Genomic DNA, 17,749 nt, shown 5'->3' with positions numbered 1-17,749 from the left:
AGCCCAGAAATAAACCCTCACATAAAAATGGTAAAATAATGTTCAACAAGAGTATCAAGACCATTTGATGGGGAAAAAACAGTCTCTTTACCAAGCTGAAAACTGTGTATCTACAAGCACAAAACATGAAGCTGGACTCTCACCTAGGCCATATACTAACTCAAAAACAATCAAAAACCTAAATGTAAAAGCTAAAACAATAAAACCTAGAAAAAAACATAAGGGACAACTTCACAACACTGGATTTGGCAATGATTTCTTAGAAATAATACCCAAACCACAGTGACAACAGTAAAAAACAGATATATTGGACTTGATCAAAATTTAAAACTTTTACGTATGAAAGGAAAGCACCAACAGAATGAAAAGGCAACCCACAAAATGAGAGAAAATAAATATTCACAAATTGTATATCTGATAAGGAACTGAGATCCAGAATACATGAAGAACTTCTATAAATCAACAAGAAAAAAAATAACCCAATTATAAAATGAGCAAAGGGCCTAAACAGACATTTCTTCAAAGACAATGTACAAATGGCCAATACGCACATGAAAAAAATGTCAGACATCACTGGTCATTAGTGAAATGCAAATTGAAACCACAGCGACATAACACTTCACACCCATTAGTATGGCTATTAAAACAAAAACAGAAACTAAGAAGCCTTGGCAAGCATGTAGAGAAATTGAAACTCACACACACTCTTGTTGACGAGAATGTTAAATGGTATGCAACTACAACGTTAAACTATGTTAAACAATGTGGTAGTTCCTGAAAAAATTAAAAGTAGGTTGACATATGATCCAGCAATTCTGCTTCTGTATATATACACAAAAGAACTGGAAATGGACATTTCAACAGATATTTATACATCCATGTTCACAGCAGCATTATTTGCAACAGCCAGAAGGTGGAAGCAACAGAAGTATCCACATGTCTATATGTGGGTGAATGAACAATGTAGCATATACCTACAATAGAATATTATTCAGTATTTTAAAAAGAAAGGAAATTCCGGCACATGCTACAACACGGATGAACCCTGAAGACATTATGCTACATGAAACAAGCCAGTCACAAGAGGGCTTCTATCATTCCACTTATATGAGGTACCTAGACTTACCCAGTTTATTGGGACACAAAGTGGTAAACCAGTTACCAGGGTTAGGAGGAGGAAGTATGGGGAGGTATTGTTCAATGGGCATGGGGTTTAGCTTTGGGATGATTAAATTCTGGAAACGGACAGTGATGATGGTTGCACAACGCTATGAATGGAATTAATGCCATTGGTTAAAATGGTAAGTTCTATGTTATGTGTAATTTTAAAACCACCTTACCACAATGATAAGAAAAATAATTAATGTCGAACATCTACAGTTCTGAACCAAGGGCCAAGATGGATTGTCAAGTATGCTATGAATAATTTACGACTAAAAATAGCTTAAGAAATCAAATAAATAACTTCTTTTTTTTGAGATTTTATTTATTTATTTGACAGAAAAAAGAGAGATCACAAGTAGGCAGAGCAGCAGGCGAGGGAGAGGGGGAAGCAGACTCCCTGCTGAGCAGGGAGCACAGTGCAGGGCTTGATCCCAGGACTCTGAGATCATGACCTGAGCCAAAGGCAGAGGCTTAACCCACTGAGCCACCCAGGCACTCCTCAAACAAATAACTTCTTTATAAACAAGACGCTATTACTATGAGAATATCAGCCTTATGTGGAGGCAGAAGAGAAAGACATGGAATTTAACCTATGCTGTATACATGTCTAGGCTCACCTATAAAATCTGCCACACATGTGAATATCATCTGATAGGATGTTGGGGTAGAGAAAAGGTAGAGAGTTACAGTATTGGATGACAGAATCACAGAGCCTTTGGTAGAAGAGACAGAGAGGCTATACCAGTCAACCAACCGATGCTTCCATCTCTTGTATGCCACACAGAGAACTTGGCCCCTCCAGGTAGCAGGCTTTCCTGGGGGCAGCTATCAGGAGCAGGGAGTTCTCATGGTCAGTCAAAACCTGCCTCTTGGTAACTTCAACAATCCTGGGTGGCCTACCTATGTGGTTCATACAAAGCAAAACCGACTTCATGCATATCAGCACCATGAACATGTTAAGAAATATATTACACCGTCCCTATGTTCTCCTCAGAGTTTTTCTTTCTTCCAAGCTAGAAATCCCGAGCTCTTCCTATGAACTCACTCTGACTTGTTCATATTCCTAAAAAGGAGACAGCCCAAAGACGGAGGGCCAGAGCTACTGCTGCTCTAACATCAGACCCGCTTCCTGGAGATGTGTGTGCACGCCAAGGAAGGAACTGCAAGGTCAACACGCTGGCCTGCATGTTGTTTGTTACTAACACAGCAAAGGAAGGTTTTCAATGAGGCTCTAAGCTCCACTTTCTGAGCTCCTTGCTTTTCTTTTCCTTTTTTACAGAGGGAAGAAATCTAAAGAGGTTTCCTTCCACAGTATGGCTAGCATATAAAATTTGTTGGCTTGCATTTTCTTTAACCTGAATAATAATGTGGTTAAAATACATTTAGAAGCTGGCTTTTAGTCCCCTTTCCTTGGCTGATTGATGGTTTCCCCCAGGGTCCAGAGGGAGGGGGCTACCAGGGCCCAGCGAGCCTCACCTAGCATTCCCAAGAGCTTCCTGCATGGCGGAAGGCATGCCTCCCTCAACCTGCTGAGACACTCTTGTGCTGCACACTCCCGTGTGCTTGCTTCCGGGCCACTGCTTTATAACACCTTCCCTGGCATTATTTCCTTGTTGTCCCAAGGAAATACACTTGTATCCCAAGTGACAGGCTTTGAGAAAACACCACCCACACTTACTTGTGACAGCCACATGTCGGTTTGCTTTGCCTTCATCTATCACATCCATGACCTCCTCAGGGCTTGACACAAACCGCTCGGTACACCCCTGGAAGATAGTCAGATCAGGTTCACCATTAGAAACTGGAAAGCAACTCTATTTGAAGACAGCTAAACATTCTCCCATTTTTCCTCAAGAGGTGCAGAATAAGAGAAAGGCTGCCATGTGGATCCAACAGCTCTTCCTCCTTGCTTATGGCTTGAGTTCTACATCAAAGAGGAGTCTGCTAAAACCCAAAGAAACCCAGAAGTAAACCAGAAAAGAAATGTCCCCTTTTTCCTAGATGTTTAAGGACCTGTACATACTCAACAGCAGTAGAAACAGAAAATAAAGAAAATCAGGGACAGAAAAAGAAATGGATGAGATTTTGCTTTGCTTTTCATGTGAGCCACCAACTTTAATTAGTCACTTTGAAGTTCTAGGCATAATGCTATGATAGGCTTCCTCTCCCTGCGAAGTATAGACAATTATCTCCACTATCAAAGCCTCTTGACATGTGAATAATAAATATCTGTTCACTTCACCACTTCTTACTCATGTGACTAGACCTCTGTGACACTTTCACACACAGATATGACTGAAGAAATTAAATGTCTATTTTTTATCCAGATGATATTAAATATAAAAAACATGATGAAACACCTACATACACTCTAAAACAATATTCTGGGCATATTTTGTAACAGTGCTGAGAGAGAAGTCAATGGCATCATCAAGTTTTCCTCATACCTTTACGTACGGGACTCTGTTTTTATCTTCATGAACAGCCAAGTTCGTCTTGGATACTGAAAATAAGGATGACAAAAGGCAGAGGAGAAAAGAAAAGTTAAAGATTCTGTATTGGAGGAAATTGTTACCAAAGATCTGCAAATCTAATAATCTCTTTAAGCCTTGGTTGAGAATAAGCAGATAGCATAAAGGTAATAAAACATCTCTATAAATTTTCATTAATTCCTTAAGCAGAAGAGTTATGAATCACTTCACCCTTCCTGGACCTTGTTAAAAAACAAATAGAGGACATATATTCAGGTTACTCACCATCAAGTAAGTCCCTGATTTTGTCCAAGTAGATCTCAAAATAGGAAACCTAGTTAAAAACAAATGGAGTTTGAAACAGGAATGCCATGCTGTATTTGAAGAATGTCATTATTAGAACTCATAAAAGCCTTTGTCATGCACAGCTAAGAAGAGCAGGAGCGGGGGGCAGAAAGCTAGATTCAGAAGCCTGCAGCAGAGCCCCATTCGACTCTGTGCTCTCCTGCTTCCTGCTAGGTCAGCCTGCTCTGAGGGCCCCTGCTCAGGGTGGACCCCTCCCTGCAGTACAGTGGGTCTTGTGGTCTGTGGTCTTGATTCAGGTGCTCCTTACACTGTGCGCTAGACAACCACTTACAGATGGACTCTACCCTTCACGCATGATGAGCACCAAGCAAACTTCTAGGTAGCACAAAGCCTGGAACAGAAAACGTTCTTGGCGGGTAGTTGTTGAAATCAGTTGGCATCTCCTCATGTGGGATGTTGACCCCCTTACCAGACCAGGTCCAAAACATTCACATGAAGGAAGTGGGGACGGGGATATGAGCAGTTTGCTTAGAGCTGCAAGAGCTCAGGGTAACGGGGAGACGGCTGCTGATGGTGGCCAGCTTTGGGGAGGCCAGGAGGGATTGGAACAAAATGGGATTTAATGAGAGAAAGACTCCACTGGGAGAGGGAAAGGAAGCCTTCTAATCGGGTATTCCCAGAGCCCAGTGCCAGTCCTGCCTGCGTCAACATCACCCACAGCCTTTGTTGAAACTGCAAAGGTGTGAGCCCAACTGCACAACTCCTAATCAGAATCTCCCAGAACTAAGGAATTTGGCTCCCAAATTCCCTAGGTGGTTCTTACACTACCTGACACCTGAGAACAACTTTAACTAGAGATGTGACCGTGGAGATTTAATTCACATATAACTAGGACTATAGGCCTCGGTTTTCCCATCTGTCAAATGAAGCCATTGGACTTAATGATGTCAAAAATTCTCTCTAGGATTCTGCACTCTGTCTACACTTGCCTTCCACCTCCCAGATCAACTTTCTTTCCCTCATGTTCATGGGGTTTTTTTGGAAACCTAAACAAAGGAATCGACAAACAAGCTGTTGAGAAAGAAAAGAAGTTGAAAAAAACAATTGTAAAGCTGGGGTGTAACTCAACAGGTGAAATTCACCCCTGCATCTCAGCTCTGAACCTCTGGTCAGGGGCAGCGAAGCCTCCCCAACCCAGCACTAGTCCTTACCCCTCAGTCCAGTTCCTTACTTAGTCTGTGTCCTGGAGCCTCCTGACTTCCCCGTTTCTCTGGGATCTGGGGTCTTGGCTTCGAACACTGGAATGTGTTGCTGGGCATCCTCTCCAAGTTGCCCGTCTGCCTAACAACCTGATCTTGCCAGATTATCTGTCAAACTCCCCAGTCACCAAGCGGTGTGCGTCATAGACAGACCTAGCTGACCTTGGAAAGACTCACTGCTCCTGAAAACTTCTCCCTGTGGCTGAAATCCTAGGGTCTGTTTGGCCTCTAATCTTACACATTTCTAATTCAGCCTCCCGGTAGCCAACTCAACCATGGTTCCAAATCATTCTGTGCATCTCAAAATTGTTTAGTTTTCATGAAGACTTCTGTTATCTTAGAGATGTACACATGTGTCCTTATTTCCATAGATTGCAGTCATAAATTACATATTAGCTAATATGGCAATTAAAATCCTAATCATATTTAATATGAGAAGAGAAAAACCCCTCTGATTTATTAATTTATTTTTACCACAGAAGATACTGGCTGCTTTTGGGGCACGGGGAGGGACGATTGTGGTTTTGTGCGTGCGTGTGTATGTGTGTGTGTGTGTGCGCGCGCCATTTCAAATACTTTGTGAGACCAGGTGGAAGAAAAATAAATATGTGTTGTTTTACATTAAGAAAATAACATGTTCGGAAATAACATTTAAAGCCTCTATGGGGCTCACTTTAAGGAACAGATTTTCAAAACTGCTTTAATCAAGCCTCTTTTTCTTGATTAAGCCCGTCACCACTCGGTTCAAAACACGGAACAGTCAAGAGCTAGTCTGCCCACTTGCAATTATGATCTATGAAGTAAGTGAGCATAACTACAAATGCAGAAGAGGAAGCCAGGGTGTAAAATTCAGCCCTGAAGACTTGGGGGCTCTTCCTTCTCCTCCCGACCCCCCCTTCTCCCCCACACCATGCTGGGGCAGTTTTTATCTTAATAAGATTCTAATACAAGACCCTATTTTGAGGGCAGTAATTGGTTTAACATCTTACTCCAGGATTATCCCATAAGAACCCTACAGGAGTTTAAGGTATTTAAATGCACACGGCCTTAAAGATGTACTAAGCTCCTAAATCTTGATCCCATCAAAGCCAGAGGCTTCTGTATCCTTAGATATAAAGAACCCTGGCAAGGAGGAGAAACCTGTGTTAACCAACAAACGGAAGGAAAAGATATGAGAAGTAAAAAGACTTCCTGGATCTAATTTATAAAAGGCAAACAGCTGTTGCCTTGTTTTCATATAATTTAGGAAAGGTACATAGCAGAAATAAGGGCGGAAGTTTAAGATAATGAAAGAGGTGCCGCACATAGGTTGGTCAGATCAAGAGTCTAATCTTAGCTCTGCCAATAACCTGATATGTGACTTTGATCATCCAGCACTAAGTCTTGAAACTTCAGTTTCTTCATCTCTAAAAGGATGGGCCTAGTGCACTAAGGTCCCAGCCTCAAAGGGGCTGGTCAGCCTCTTGGCTCATCTGCTCTGCTCCAAGTCTTCTTCTTGGAACTGACCCCATCTCTTCCGCACGCCCTGTCCACACTGTTCCCAGTTGCTGCGGTGAGGACCCAGCCAGCCATGTGCATCCTGCAAACAGCTTATCAGACTGGGGGCAACCCAACTGTACGCTAGGCCAATGAGCCCCTTCCCTGGGGAATTAGGAAATGGGAGTAGGGGATGTGGAATGGGAGCTGTCATGGTGGCTTTTCCCCCGACCCGCCTCCCCCCCAGAAAGATAAAGCAAGCAAACAGAAATGCAGGCACTGTAACAGGGATGGGGTTTCTTTCAGGGGTGATGAAAATGTTCTGGAATTAGATAGTGATAATGGTTGTACATTTTTGGAAATATACTAAAAACCAGACTGTACACTTTAAAAAATGAACTTTATGGTACATGAATTATATGAATTATATCTCAATTTTTTTAATTTAAAAATTTATATAAGGGGGGGGTCTGGAGTTCTTGCTTTTCTACAACCTCCGTGCCCCATGCTTACCAACAAATTTTGTATCTTGTAACAACTACCTCTTTTTGCTTAAACAAGTGACTTTCAGTCCGGTGAAAACAAATGAGTTCCAATGAATGTATCCCTAATATCCAATGTTATAAATTAACAGCTGTAATTAAGAGAAAAAATTTCTCTTTCAATTCAAATTTAAGTTGCAACGAGGTTCTGGTTTAAAAATTCAGGGACACTTGGGTGGCTCAGTGGGTTAAGCCTCTGCCTTCAGCTCAGGTCATGATCTCAGGGTCCTGGGATCAAGCCCTGCATCGGGCTCTCTGCTCAGCAGGGAGCCTGCTTCCCCATTTCTCTCTGCCTGCCTCTCTGCCTACTTGTGATCTCTCTGTCAAATAAATAAATAAAATCTTTTAAAAAATAAAATGAAATAAAAAAATAAAAACTAAAACAAAAACCAGGAAGGATAACACCCTTCACCAACACTTGTCAGAGCATACTCCTCAAAACACTAGTCCATCATACCTCAAGAGGGGAAAAATATGAACACAGTCAAAGAAGCTGGAAAACGTCATCTGCTACATGTCCTCTTTGTAGAACTGGATTACATAATAGCATATTTAACTTGTGATGAATTTAACATTGTTCAACAAAACATTCTCCCAGCTTATTTCGCCCCATTAGCCTTTTCCCTGATAGTCCACCTATTAATAATATGAGGGACATGGAACACACTTTGGGAAATGCTGTCCTAACCCAATCATGGACACATTCCAGTCATATCTATAGAGATCCACTGGGTAAAGGGTAGAATTCAGAGAACTATCAAGATGATTCTATCCTAAATAAGGCTTTTATTTTACTTTGATATTTCCTCAGTGTTCACCTGAGTCATTAAATAACTATGGCTTTGCTTACCATAGCATTTCATTTAAAATAGATAAAAAATCTTTTATGTATACATACAAAAAGGAAAATGAAAACGTGATTTGGGGCCCAGTTTTTCTCTTTAATCAACAGCACTTACCTTGATGTGAAACTCCAGGTTTTCATCCATGGAATAGATGTGGTCAAAGATGTCATGTGCAATCCTTGGGATGATCCCCATGAGTTGAGGGTCATGTAGCTTCCCCTAGTGAGGAAAAAAACAAGCACAGGCAGCTAGAGTGCCAGGAAACATGTGGAAGAGAGAAGGAACCAAGCTGGGTTTCATAACAGAACTCCATGGAAGAGGGAGCACACACACACACACACACACACACACACACACACACAGAGTCAGATCCTTGGAGGTCCCCCTGACGTGCCAACAGCCCAAAAGTTCATGAAAATAACTCACCGTGTTTTCACCCAGTAGAAGGGAGCTTGTTCTGTCAGGTTCTAGGTCTTGAAAATATTTTTTCCAGCTGCCACTCAGGGCAGCAAATCATTGTATGTAGTGAGAGTGTGGTAAGAAGGAGGGAAGGAAGACAGGAGGAGGTCTGGGATTATATGGGGACTATCACATATTAAATGTGGGTTTTGTTTTGAAATTTTTACAAACTGATCCAAATGTATAAGTCCAAATTAATTTGCCTTAATAAAGCCAACTTGAGAGCTGATAGACATTGATAGACTGATAGTCATCACTGCTCAAAAATTTAACAATAATTATTCTAGGAATACCTTCAGTATCACCTCACAAACCAATCAAGAAAAGCCATTTTATCAATTTCTTAAAAATCTGTAATTCCCAGCCCAAAATGTTACAAAAATTTTTTAGCTGGTTTCTTTTTAAATTTCTAATATTTAAATTCACTTGTAAGATGTTCTCTTATTCTTTTATCCCCCTTTTTTCTACCAAAGAGGCCCAGCCCTCCCTGCCCCATGCAGCCAGCAACCATCCTCCAACCCTAAGGGATTTGAGGGATATTTCATCTAAGGGATGAAGGGATAGATGAATTTTTCTGTGATTTGAGTTCTATCACTAAATCCATTTTTAAAGATCCAGATTTGCTGCTTCTGAAGATTTTCAAAAAAATATGCCATGATATCTGAAAGCAATTCCCAAACAAGAGCTCTAGAAGTATTTAAACAGCAGCCTCAGCAAGGACTTCCAGAGACCCTTCCTCACTCCCATGCTCCAAGTTCTGTCCTGTTCCCTGTTAAACTACACATCAATGCACAAACATGAAGTCTGCAGGCCTAAAGTAATCATTGGCAAGAAGAGTCTTCAGAAAGTTCTAAAACTCTAGGATCTTCAGAAAGTTCTAAACTCTAGGAAAAATGGAACTGAAAGAAAAGTACAAAACCCATTTACTCTTCTCTCAGCAAACTTTACCAACACTATGACTCACACCCTTGTTCTAAAATCTGCCCCACACCTGGAAGATCTGCTTTGTTTTCCTCAGTGAGATCTTCTGTGTCCTCTGGGGGTTCACCACATAGTGCCTCTCTGACAGGTTGACTCTGAAGCCAACAATCTGAATTACCAAAAGCAAGAAATCATGTGGACTTGGGTGCTAAGCACTTTCTGGTTCTGAATCCTCCTTTGCACACCTGATCCACCTTCCACTCTTTTGAAAGCAAGAGAAAAGCTGAATTTAGATATATCTGGGCCCTGGCAAAGCTCTTTCACCTGGGAATGCCCTCGCATGCTAAGGATCCTAAATCCTGTGATGTGTTTATATGGCTTTTTGATGGTACAGCCCCTGAAGGCAAGATGGCCAGTGCATATATATTTCTTCCCATTGCTTATGACGCTAAGTACGGTGTCTCCTGCATCGAATTATTGTAGAAGTTAAATTAAGCAGTATAAATAGAGGGTTAGAAATGATAAATATTAGCATTATATTATTCAGCTCAAATCAGGTTCTCATTAAGCAGTCGTCAAGGTTTGTTTGACCTGAAGAGTCTGAAAATACATTTCTATCCTAGGCCATGACTAGACATCTCAGGAAAACAGCCCTCAATGACTGAGACTCAGAGTCTCTCAAATGTTGGTAAGCTTACTTCTCATAGGCCATTGTAAACATAAAATATTGGGCCCCACAGGCTCAGGACTGTGTAAATTGCTGACAGAAATGACATGGACTGTGAAAACACAGATCTCTGTCTAGTCAAATGTTGCGATACCACTGGGCCAATCCAGCTTGGAGATCTGAGGAGTGGCCCGCATGTTCCCCACAGAACCCTTCAATAATCCATCATAATCCTTTAGCTTCTACTCAATGGTCCAGAGACAAAGAAAGATGAGAGATAACCCAAAAGTCATTTATAAATGACTCAAATCTGTTTCCCTAGATGCTTTCCCTTCCAAAAGATTTATCTTTCAATTGATTCCTAGCTTATACAAATACTGGCATCCCTTTGTTTGTTTTTGTCAGGGTAAGAACCAAGGCAGAACCAGGAATGAGTCTGGGACACGCCCTGTGTTGTTTCCCTGAAGCCCACACCCAAAAATCACATGAAAGGGCAGCACATGTGTATTTGGAGAAGGCATAAGGATACCTCCCATTCCCACAGAAGTACTACTAGAATCTAGTCATAGAAGTCATAGAAGTACTACTCAAATCTACCACAAGTTTCCAGGCTGGGATGCCTGATCTAGCTCATAAACCCAAGAGTGGTGACAACTGAGCCTTTATGTTCAGTAAACTGAGCCTGTCAAGACAGTGTGTGTGTGTGTGTGTGTGTGTGTGTGTGGTATACGTGGTGTACGGAGTGGATGTGTGTGATGTATGTAGTATGTGGGGGTGAGTGGTGTTGGGGGGAGTGTTGATGTGTGTGTTATGTATGTATGAGATAGTCAGGTGTTTCATAAAGGTCTTCGCTCCTTCTTGCAAATAAAATACGCATCTATACATACGCAGTCGTCACCTTAGGCAATGAAAGGTGGTAAAAAAGCAGAGAGCTGTGGAAATTCAGAGCACAGGAGAGTCCTTTCCAGGTGGGGTGGTATGGGATGGCTTTGTTGAGAGACGACAAATCTTGAGAGAAGAGGAAGATGAGGATGGGCAAAGGCAATGCAGCAGGGGTCCTGAGAGGACAGCAATGGCCCAGGAACTGAAGAATACTAACCAAGGCTCCCTTCCAGAGAGCCAGGGCAATTTCAGTTGGCTGAAGGATTGGGATGGATTTGGGTAGCAAAGGAACGTCCCACTTCATCATCCTCTTTTCTCTCAGAAAACAAAAAGAACATTTTTATACTTGTATCCTACATAATCCTCTTCAAAAACTTCTCCCACTTCTGAATGTGGTCTTCTCGGGGTATGTATGAAAGAAGAAACCAGATGCAGGCCATCAGCCTCAGAACAAGACTCCCTTTGTTCTAGCCCCAGGTGCCTCCTCAACCTCCCAAGCAGGACAGTTTCCTGAAACACTTAAGATGGGAAAGCAGGCAGCCTGTCAGCTCACACGAGCACCAATGCACTCGGACAGGCTCATTAAAAATCACTTGGCAGGCTCAGCTCAGCAGTGGGGGGGGTTGCACCATTCCATGGGCTCCAGGTGTCCCTTCGGGCAGAAGGAAAAACAGCGTGTCTCCATCCATCTAAATCTGTGCCAAAGAGGGCCACAAAGCAAAGCCCAAGGCCCACAGAAGCTCTTCCCAGCACCACAGGCCAAACAAAGGTCCAGCCCTCTCTTCTCCGTACAGTCGGCACCCGCAGCAGCCCTCCTCCCACCCAGCGCTGGAACACTGGCGGCACACGCCAGGGCCCAGCTCATGCCGGTGTCCTACCAAGCCTGGCATCAGTGTTTCCTATTTTTACTGAGAATCCACCTTAAATGCTGCATCTTCAGAAGCTCATCTTTCCAGTTTTACGTAGGCTTCTCTGTTTGTTCTACTCAATAGAAGGTAATGGAACCACCATTGGATGTCAGACCAAAAATGAGGGGATTAAAATGAAAAACAGCTTTAAAATGTGAGAGCTCTGTCCATTCAGGGAGTTGACATCCCCTTCCAAAAGCCTTTGAAAGATCACAATGTGTAATTCCAAATACATAAAATCCGTTCAGATGGTGCAAGCCCTGCAGGGTTTTGTTTTTTATGTTTTGTTTTGTTTTGATTTGTTTTTTTAATTTAATTGCATTCCGGGGTCCTGGATTTCTCGGTCTCCCACAGTCTCTACAACTTCAGCTCGGGGCTTCTCTTTTCCTCTAAAATCTCTTCAATCTATAATCACTGGATAGAAAGAACCAGACTAAGTGTGTGTGTTGGGAAGGGGGGCGGTCTAGGAAAGGGCTCCCAACCCATTCCTTCCTTCTAGGATCTTCAGAAATCATAGTAAAGAAAAGTGCCCCTTGCAATCAACCTTTTAAAACTGATGTGGATGAAAAAAACTACAAAATCTGAATAAATCTACTGTGAGAGTAACATGTACAGAAGCCAGTTCCCCTAAGGTCCCCAGCTGAGCATGCTGCAGGCCTCATAAGGCTCATGCTGTGTGAGACACCCAGGGCTCCCAGTGCCCTCATTTAACAAAACACCTCCTATTTCCATTTTAAAGAGCTGGCATTTGTCTTTGCCATCTCCTTACACCCACGGATTCACCCCTCCCCAACATACATACACACACACACACACACACACACACACACAACAAACTATGATTTTACTCTGGGGACAGGTCTCTCCTTTGATGGTTTACATTTTAAATTTCTGACATACAGCAAATAACTGTATTTTCCAAAGATGAATTAATCCCAAAGCTAAAAAGGGCACTCTTTTTTTTTTTTTTTTTTTTTTTTTTTTAAAGATTTTATTTGTTTATTTGACAGAGAGAAATCACAAGTAGATGGAGAGGCAGGCAGAGAGAGAGAGAGGAAAGCAGGCTCTCTGCTGAGCAGAGAGCCCGATGCGGGACTCGATCCCAGGACTCTGAGATCATGACCTGAGCCGAAGGCAGCGGCTTAACCCACTGAGCCACCCAGGCGCCCCAAAAGGGCACTCTTATAAACAGTCCCTATGATTTGGGGGATTGTAACTATCGCATTTTCTGTTGTTATTTTGTATATTGTTTGGTAATGTTTCAAAAACCTAGAGACTGACGGACATCGTCGTGAGATCGTCGTGAGATGCCCTGCACACACACCACCCCCCCATGCCTTATGGCCTACGAAGGAGCTTTTGTCACGGCTACTGGAGTTGCTGGTACTTGGGAAATACAGAACTGCAACTTTGCTAGTGCCTGGAAGGTTAAGTATTTGGGGCCCAGTAAGAGAGGCAGGCAAGAGGATGTGCCTGCATCTCCAAGGGGTATTGCATGAGAACATGAGATGCAGAGAAGAGCGTGACCAAGGCTCAGGTGTCAGGGAACGGTCCTGCTCCGCCCAGAAGCAGTGGTAAACAAATTTCATGCTTCCTTTAATCTGTGAGATCTCGGAGCCACTGTACCCCATTCCCCCCAACGAATGGTTGAAAGTGAGTCAACACAACAGAAATAAGATCCCCCAGAGTCACAGGCACACTTAGAATCAGTGTGAGCAGAACATCAGAGCCCCAAGGGTTTTAGCCTTGTGTCTTTGAAATCTCCTCTTCAATAGGAATGATTCATAAGCTAAACCGATTCTGCAGCAGACGTCTCTCAGTAACATTCCCAGGAGGGTACTGTCAATGAAAATCCTAAGCTTGAAGGATCAAGGATTCATCTTACCCTGCTGCTTGTAAGCTGAGTTCCCCAAACTTCCTCTGCACAGTGTCTTATAATAACCACTCTTCTACTTCTGCTCACCTGTCAGGTGGGCCCAGCCTAGAGAAGAGTATCCGGCCCTGAAGGGCTTACAGGAGGCCATGGCGAAAAGCAGGAAAAGAAGAGGTAAAGGGGCCAATTTTATCTGTAGCTGTGTCTTGTCTGGAAGACAGCCTGGAAGACAGCCGCAGGCTCCACAGCCAACACTCTGAGCTGGGCTCACACCTTCACACCCCCACAGAGGTCAGGTGTGCACGCTAATGACAGAGGAGGCTGCAAGCTAGTTCCTACTGTGCATGCAGGGGGCTGGGGTACACTGGATGGCCCAACCCACACACAGGGTTGGCCACGGTCACCTCGAGGCTATCAATTTAACAAGTGTTTTATCAAACCCCTCCTAGAGGAACAGCCACTGTTCCATGCACTAGAAACTTGAATAAACAGGTGAACAAGACAATGATGTCTGTGCTAGTGATGCCTACGCTTTATAGGATGCTGAAATTTTGCTTAGTTGTAGGATCTTTAGAATTTTCAGCCAAATTTGGAAGCTTAAAATTGTGTGAAATCATCCCATTTTAAGCACTGCCTGCAATTAAAAAATACATATAATAATAATAATTTTTTTAAAATATAAAAACACAAGGTGTGCAGGCAGAATAAAAATATGTCTCTGGGCTGAATTTGGTCCATAAGCCAACTTCTTTGCATCTCTGTCCTACGGTTTTTTATTTCCTCTGAGGAAATTCACTTCCCTAGAGTGGCCCTTCTTAGCATAAATGATTCTCACAGCAGACTTTCTCAGTGAGATTAGGGCTGCAGTCCATAAGGATACTCACACCACTGTTTAGCTTACTGATGACTATTTTAAAAGAATGTACTATTACCATTTTGAGAGCGCCACCAACAAAGGATTTTCTTTGAAATTCTGAACTCCTGGGATTTTATTATCATTATTTTGAAACTCCACAATGCCAAAATGAATTGGTCAGACATGACCGGTCCCTTTACCGTCTCTCGCTTCACAGTCAGGGGGCTGCAGGCACCCGACTGTGGTTGGCCGTACAGAGCTACTGAGCCACCCGCGAGGATGCTTCCCAGCAGGCTGCAATCGTACCTCCATGGTGTGCGTCTTTCCTGATGAGGTCTGTCCATAGGCAAAAATCGTCCCATTGTAACCTTCAAGGACATCTGCAGGCAAGAAAAAGAAATTAAAATTAACTCATTACTTTGATCGTATGCTTGTGTTGGTTCCATATTTTAAAATTACATATTCCAAATGGCCCATCTCATTTTTCACACAAATGATATATTTCAACTACATTTGCATTTTAAGTAGAATTGTGAGATAAAAGCAGAAATGAAGGCCTCCACTGTTCCCCAAATAAGAAATGTAGTCACATTCCTACAGAATATATTAATGAAGAGGCAAAAAAAAAAGAAAGACATAGACACTCTCTGCCAGTAACATCAATATTAAGACAGATATCGAACAGTAGTACACTTCCTTTTCAGCAGAAAGATACTCAAGTTTTCTTCTCTAAATTGATCTCCTGAGATCAGTTGGAGGAAGAAAAACATTATCAGTGTCCTGACTCTCTGGAGTGAGGTATAGAATAGAATTTCTTTCCCAAAGATCTGATTTGGGTCAGGTGAAATGCCGGCGCAGGCGAGCTCCTGGGGGAGGTTTTTCAGGAAGGCGGCCCGGAGCCCCTTGAGAACGGAGCTAGTCCAGAGCTGGGGAGAAGGACAGGGCCCCGCTCTGTAAACCCAGCCACACGGGGACAATCCGATCGGCCCGGAAACGCCGGGGCCCTCAAAGTTAAGGCCTCTGTTTTTTCAGTGATGGTGCTGGCAGGATGGCCGAGGCCCATCAGCATGGGGAATTTCTTTTAATTACACAATGAGCACACTGTGCAAAGCCCCCCACTCGGCAGGCCGGCTTCCATTTCACACAGGGACAAGGGGAAGCATGCGGACAGACGCTGCTCCGCACTGGAGCTTATCTGTGGGAATTCCTTCAAAGCAGCTGAGGTGATTAAAATATATTTAGCACTCGTTTCCCTCAGTCCTCCTTCATCTGCATCAAATCACCGAAAGGTAAATAGTACATGATTAATATCCCTGACCCAACAGCTGTACATAAGGGAACGAAATCTCATTCCTGAAAGGGCAGTGGGGGCGATAAGAAATGTACTCACATTCTTACAGAATATGTTAATGAAGAGGCAGAAAAAAAAGTGGCAATTCCCTTCACCACCTCTCTGAGGAACCCCCTACTGAGGTGTTCTCTTCAGGGCCCCTGGCTCCTTCCCTCATCAGGCCAGGCCACCAGCTCCAGCTAGTTCAGGTCCTGATTAGGCTGGTTGGTTGGTGGTTTTGATCTCTCCAAATTTCATAATGCCAGCTAATTTGTGTTGTTTTGTTAGCTTTTCTAAAAATTTTTTCAATTTACATGTTATTGATCTGAGGTTACTGGAGTGTGCACTGGGGTCAGAAAAGAAAGTGGGATTTTCCTTAAGGAAGCTAAAAAAGAGAGAGAGAGAGAGAGAGAGAGAGAGAGAAATTCAGCAGCAGAATTTTTTTTTTTTTTTTAAATCTTAGCAGCCCTCCAGAGTTTGTGTCAAGCTATATTGAGAGAGAGGAGGGAGAGAGAGAATGTTCACACATATCAAACTTCTGGTAATGGTTTCCTTGGGAACAGAAGCAAAAACTTGAAGACCACAATGTAAGGGTTGGGGGTTCAAGCTTCAGTTTTCACAGAAATGCCAACTTGCTCAGAGAACAGATTCAGAGTGGAGAGCCTCTAAATAGCCATGAATGCAACATGCTTTGAGGGACACAAAGAAAGAGGCTCCCATCCTGCGGGTGTACCTTTAAAATTCTATATTCGTGATATAAACAGCTCTGGGCAGTTGGAATGCTAGCCACAATCACAGCACTAAAGCTTCTGTTTATCAGAAATCAAACATCTCCCCCTAAACACCTACACCTCCCGGTGTAGGAGGCACTCTGGGACATACCAGCCCAGGCATTATTAGATCAGGGGTAAGGAGGCCACGGCCAAGGGTCCAGCTCCCTCTGCTCCCCCTCAGAGGCCGCCGGCGACCCTGCAAGTGCACATGCACACAGAAGGGGGCGCTGAGCAACGTGCCACGCCCTAAAGAAAAGCCAGCTCAGAGTCAGAGCCCCACGGACAAGAGAAAACCTGGCACGTTTCCTCTAATGCCACCAAGCAGTGTGGCCGGTGCACCTAAATTAGGCACCCCTGGACGGGGTCCACACCTCTAAACCCAACTTCCCTGGGCAGAATGCACAATCCTACTAACTCCTAGTTAGCTGCTGCTCCCAGGACTCCTGCAGGGTGAGGCCTGGGACACACACGGGAAAACAAGAGCTCAGGGAGAGCACTACTTGTCTTAGGGCAGGGAGCCAAGGAACACAGGAGGCGCTACTTGGAGAATCCTTGACTGTTTGTTGCTGCTATTTCAACACGGAGTGCAACTATTATTATTTTTTTTTAAAGGAAAAGAGAGTACATAAAACTCCATCAGAACAAATGCTGCTTAGTCTTTAAAGTACTATTTACAGTCATGTTGCAATTAATTCATTGTTGCAGAACCTATCTCTAGTGCTCAAGGTTGAACAGAGCCGATGCCTTCTTTCAACTCAACTGTGACTTAAATGGTTATTTTAAAAAAAAGATAGAAAAAGCTCTTTGAATCCAATGTTCTCAATTTTCTTCCAAACTCCAGGCTGTAGGGCCAGTGTGTTTACCCGGTCTATGTCTGATTATCAGGGGAGAGGAGAGGCAGGAGGGAAAGTGAGAGCACACTGTGCATTTGGGTTGGACCGCTGAGGTGGAGGAGGCCGGAGCACACGCCCAGGAAGGCAGGATGGAAGAGCGGCACGATGAGCCGATGAGCCACCC

At 43.3% G+C, this 17,749-nt stretch overlaps 1 protein-coding gene across 1 annotated transcript in view; it reads right to left on the bottom strand.

The window, feature by feature from the left end:
- Positions 1-17,749, bottom strand: part of KIF5C (kinesin family member 5C) — a 156,577-nt gene that overhangs the window by 81,130 nt on the left and 57,698 nt on the right. The window contains exons 3-7 of the mRNA XM_059166812.1: positions 14,936-15,009; positions 8,178-8,282; positions 3,921-3,969; positions 3,612-3,667; positions 2,843-2,930 (exon numbers count right to left, since the gene is read on the bottom strand). Of these exons, the coding sequence (XP_059022795.1) occupies positions 2,843-2,930; positions 3,612-3,667; positions 3,921-3,969; positions 8,178-8,282; positions 14,936-15,009 (372 nt within the window). The remainder of the gene's footprint in view (positions 1-2,842; positions 2,931-3,611; positions 3,668-3,920; positions 3,970-8,177; positions 8,283-14,935; positions 15,010-17,749) is intronic.

This window comes from Mustela lutreola, chromosome 3 (genome assembly GCF_030435805.1).
Source record: "Mustela lutreola isolate mMusLut2 chromosome 3, mMusLut2.pri, whole genome shotgun sequence".
NCBI lineage: Eukaryota > Metazoa > Chordata > Mammalia > Carnivora > Mustelidae > Mustela > Mustela lutreola.
This window is presented reverse-complemented; position numbering and strand designations above follow the sequence as displayed.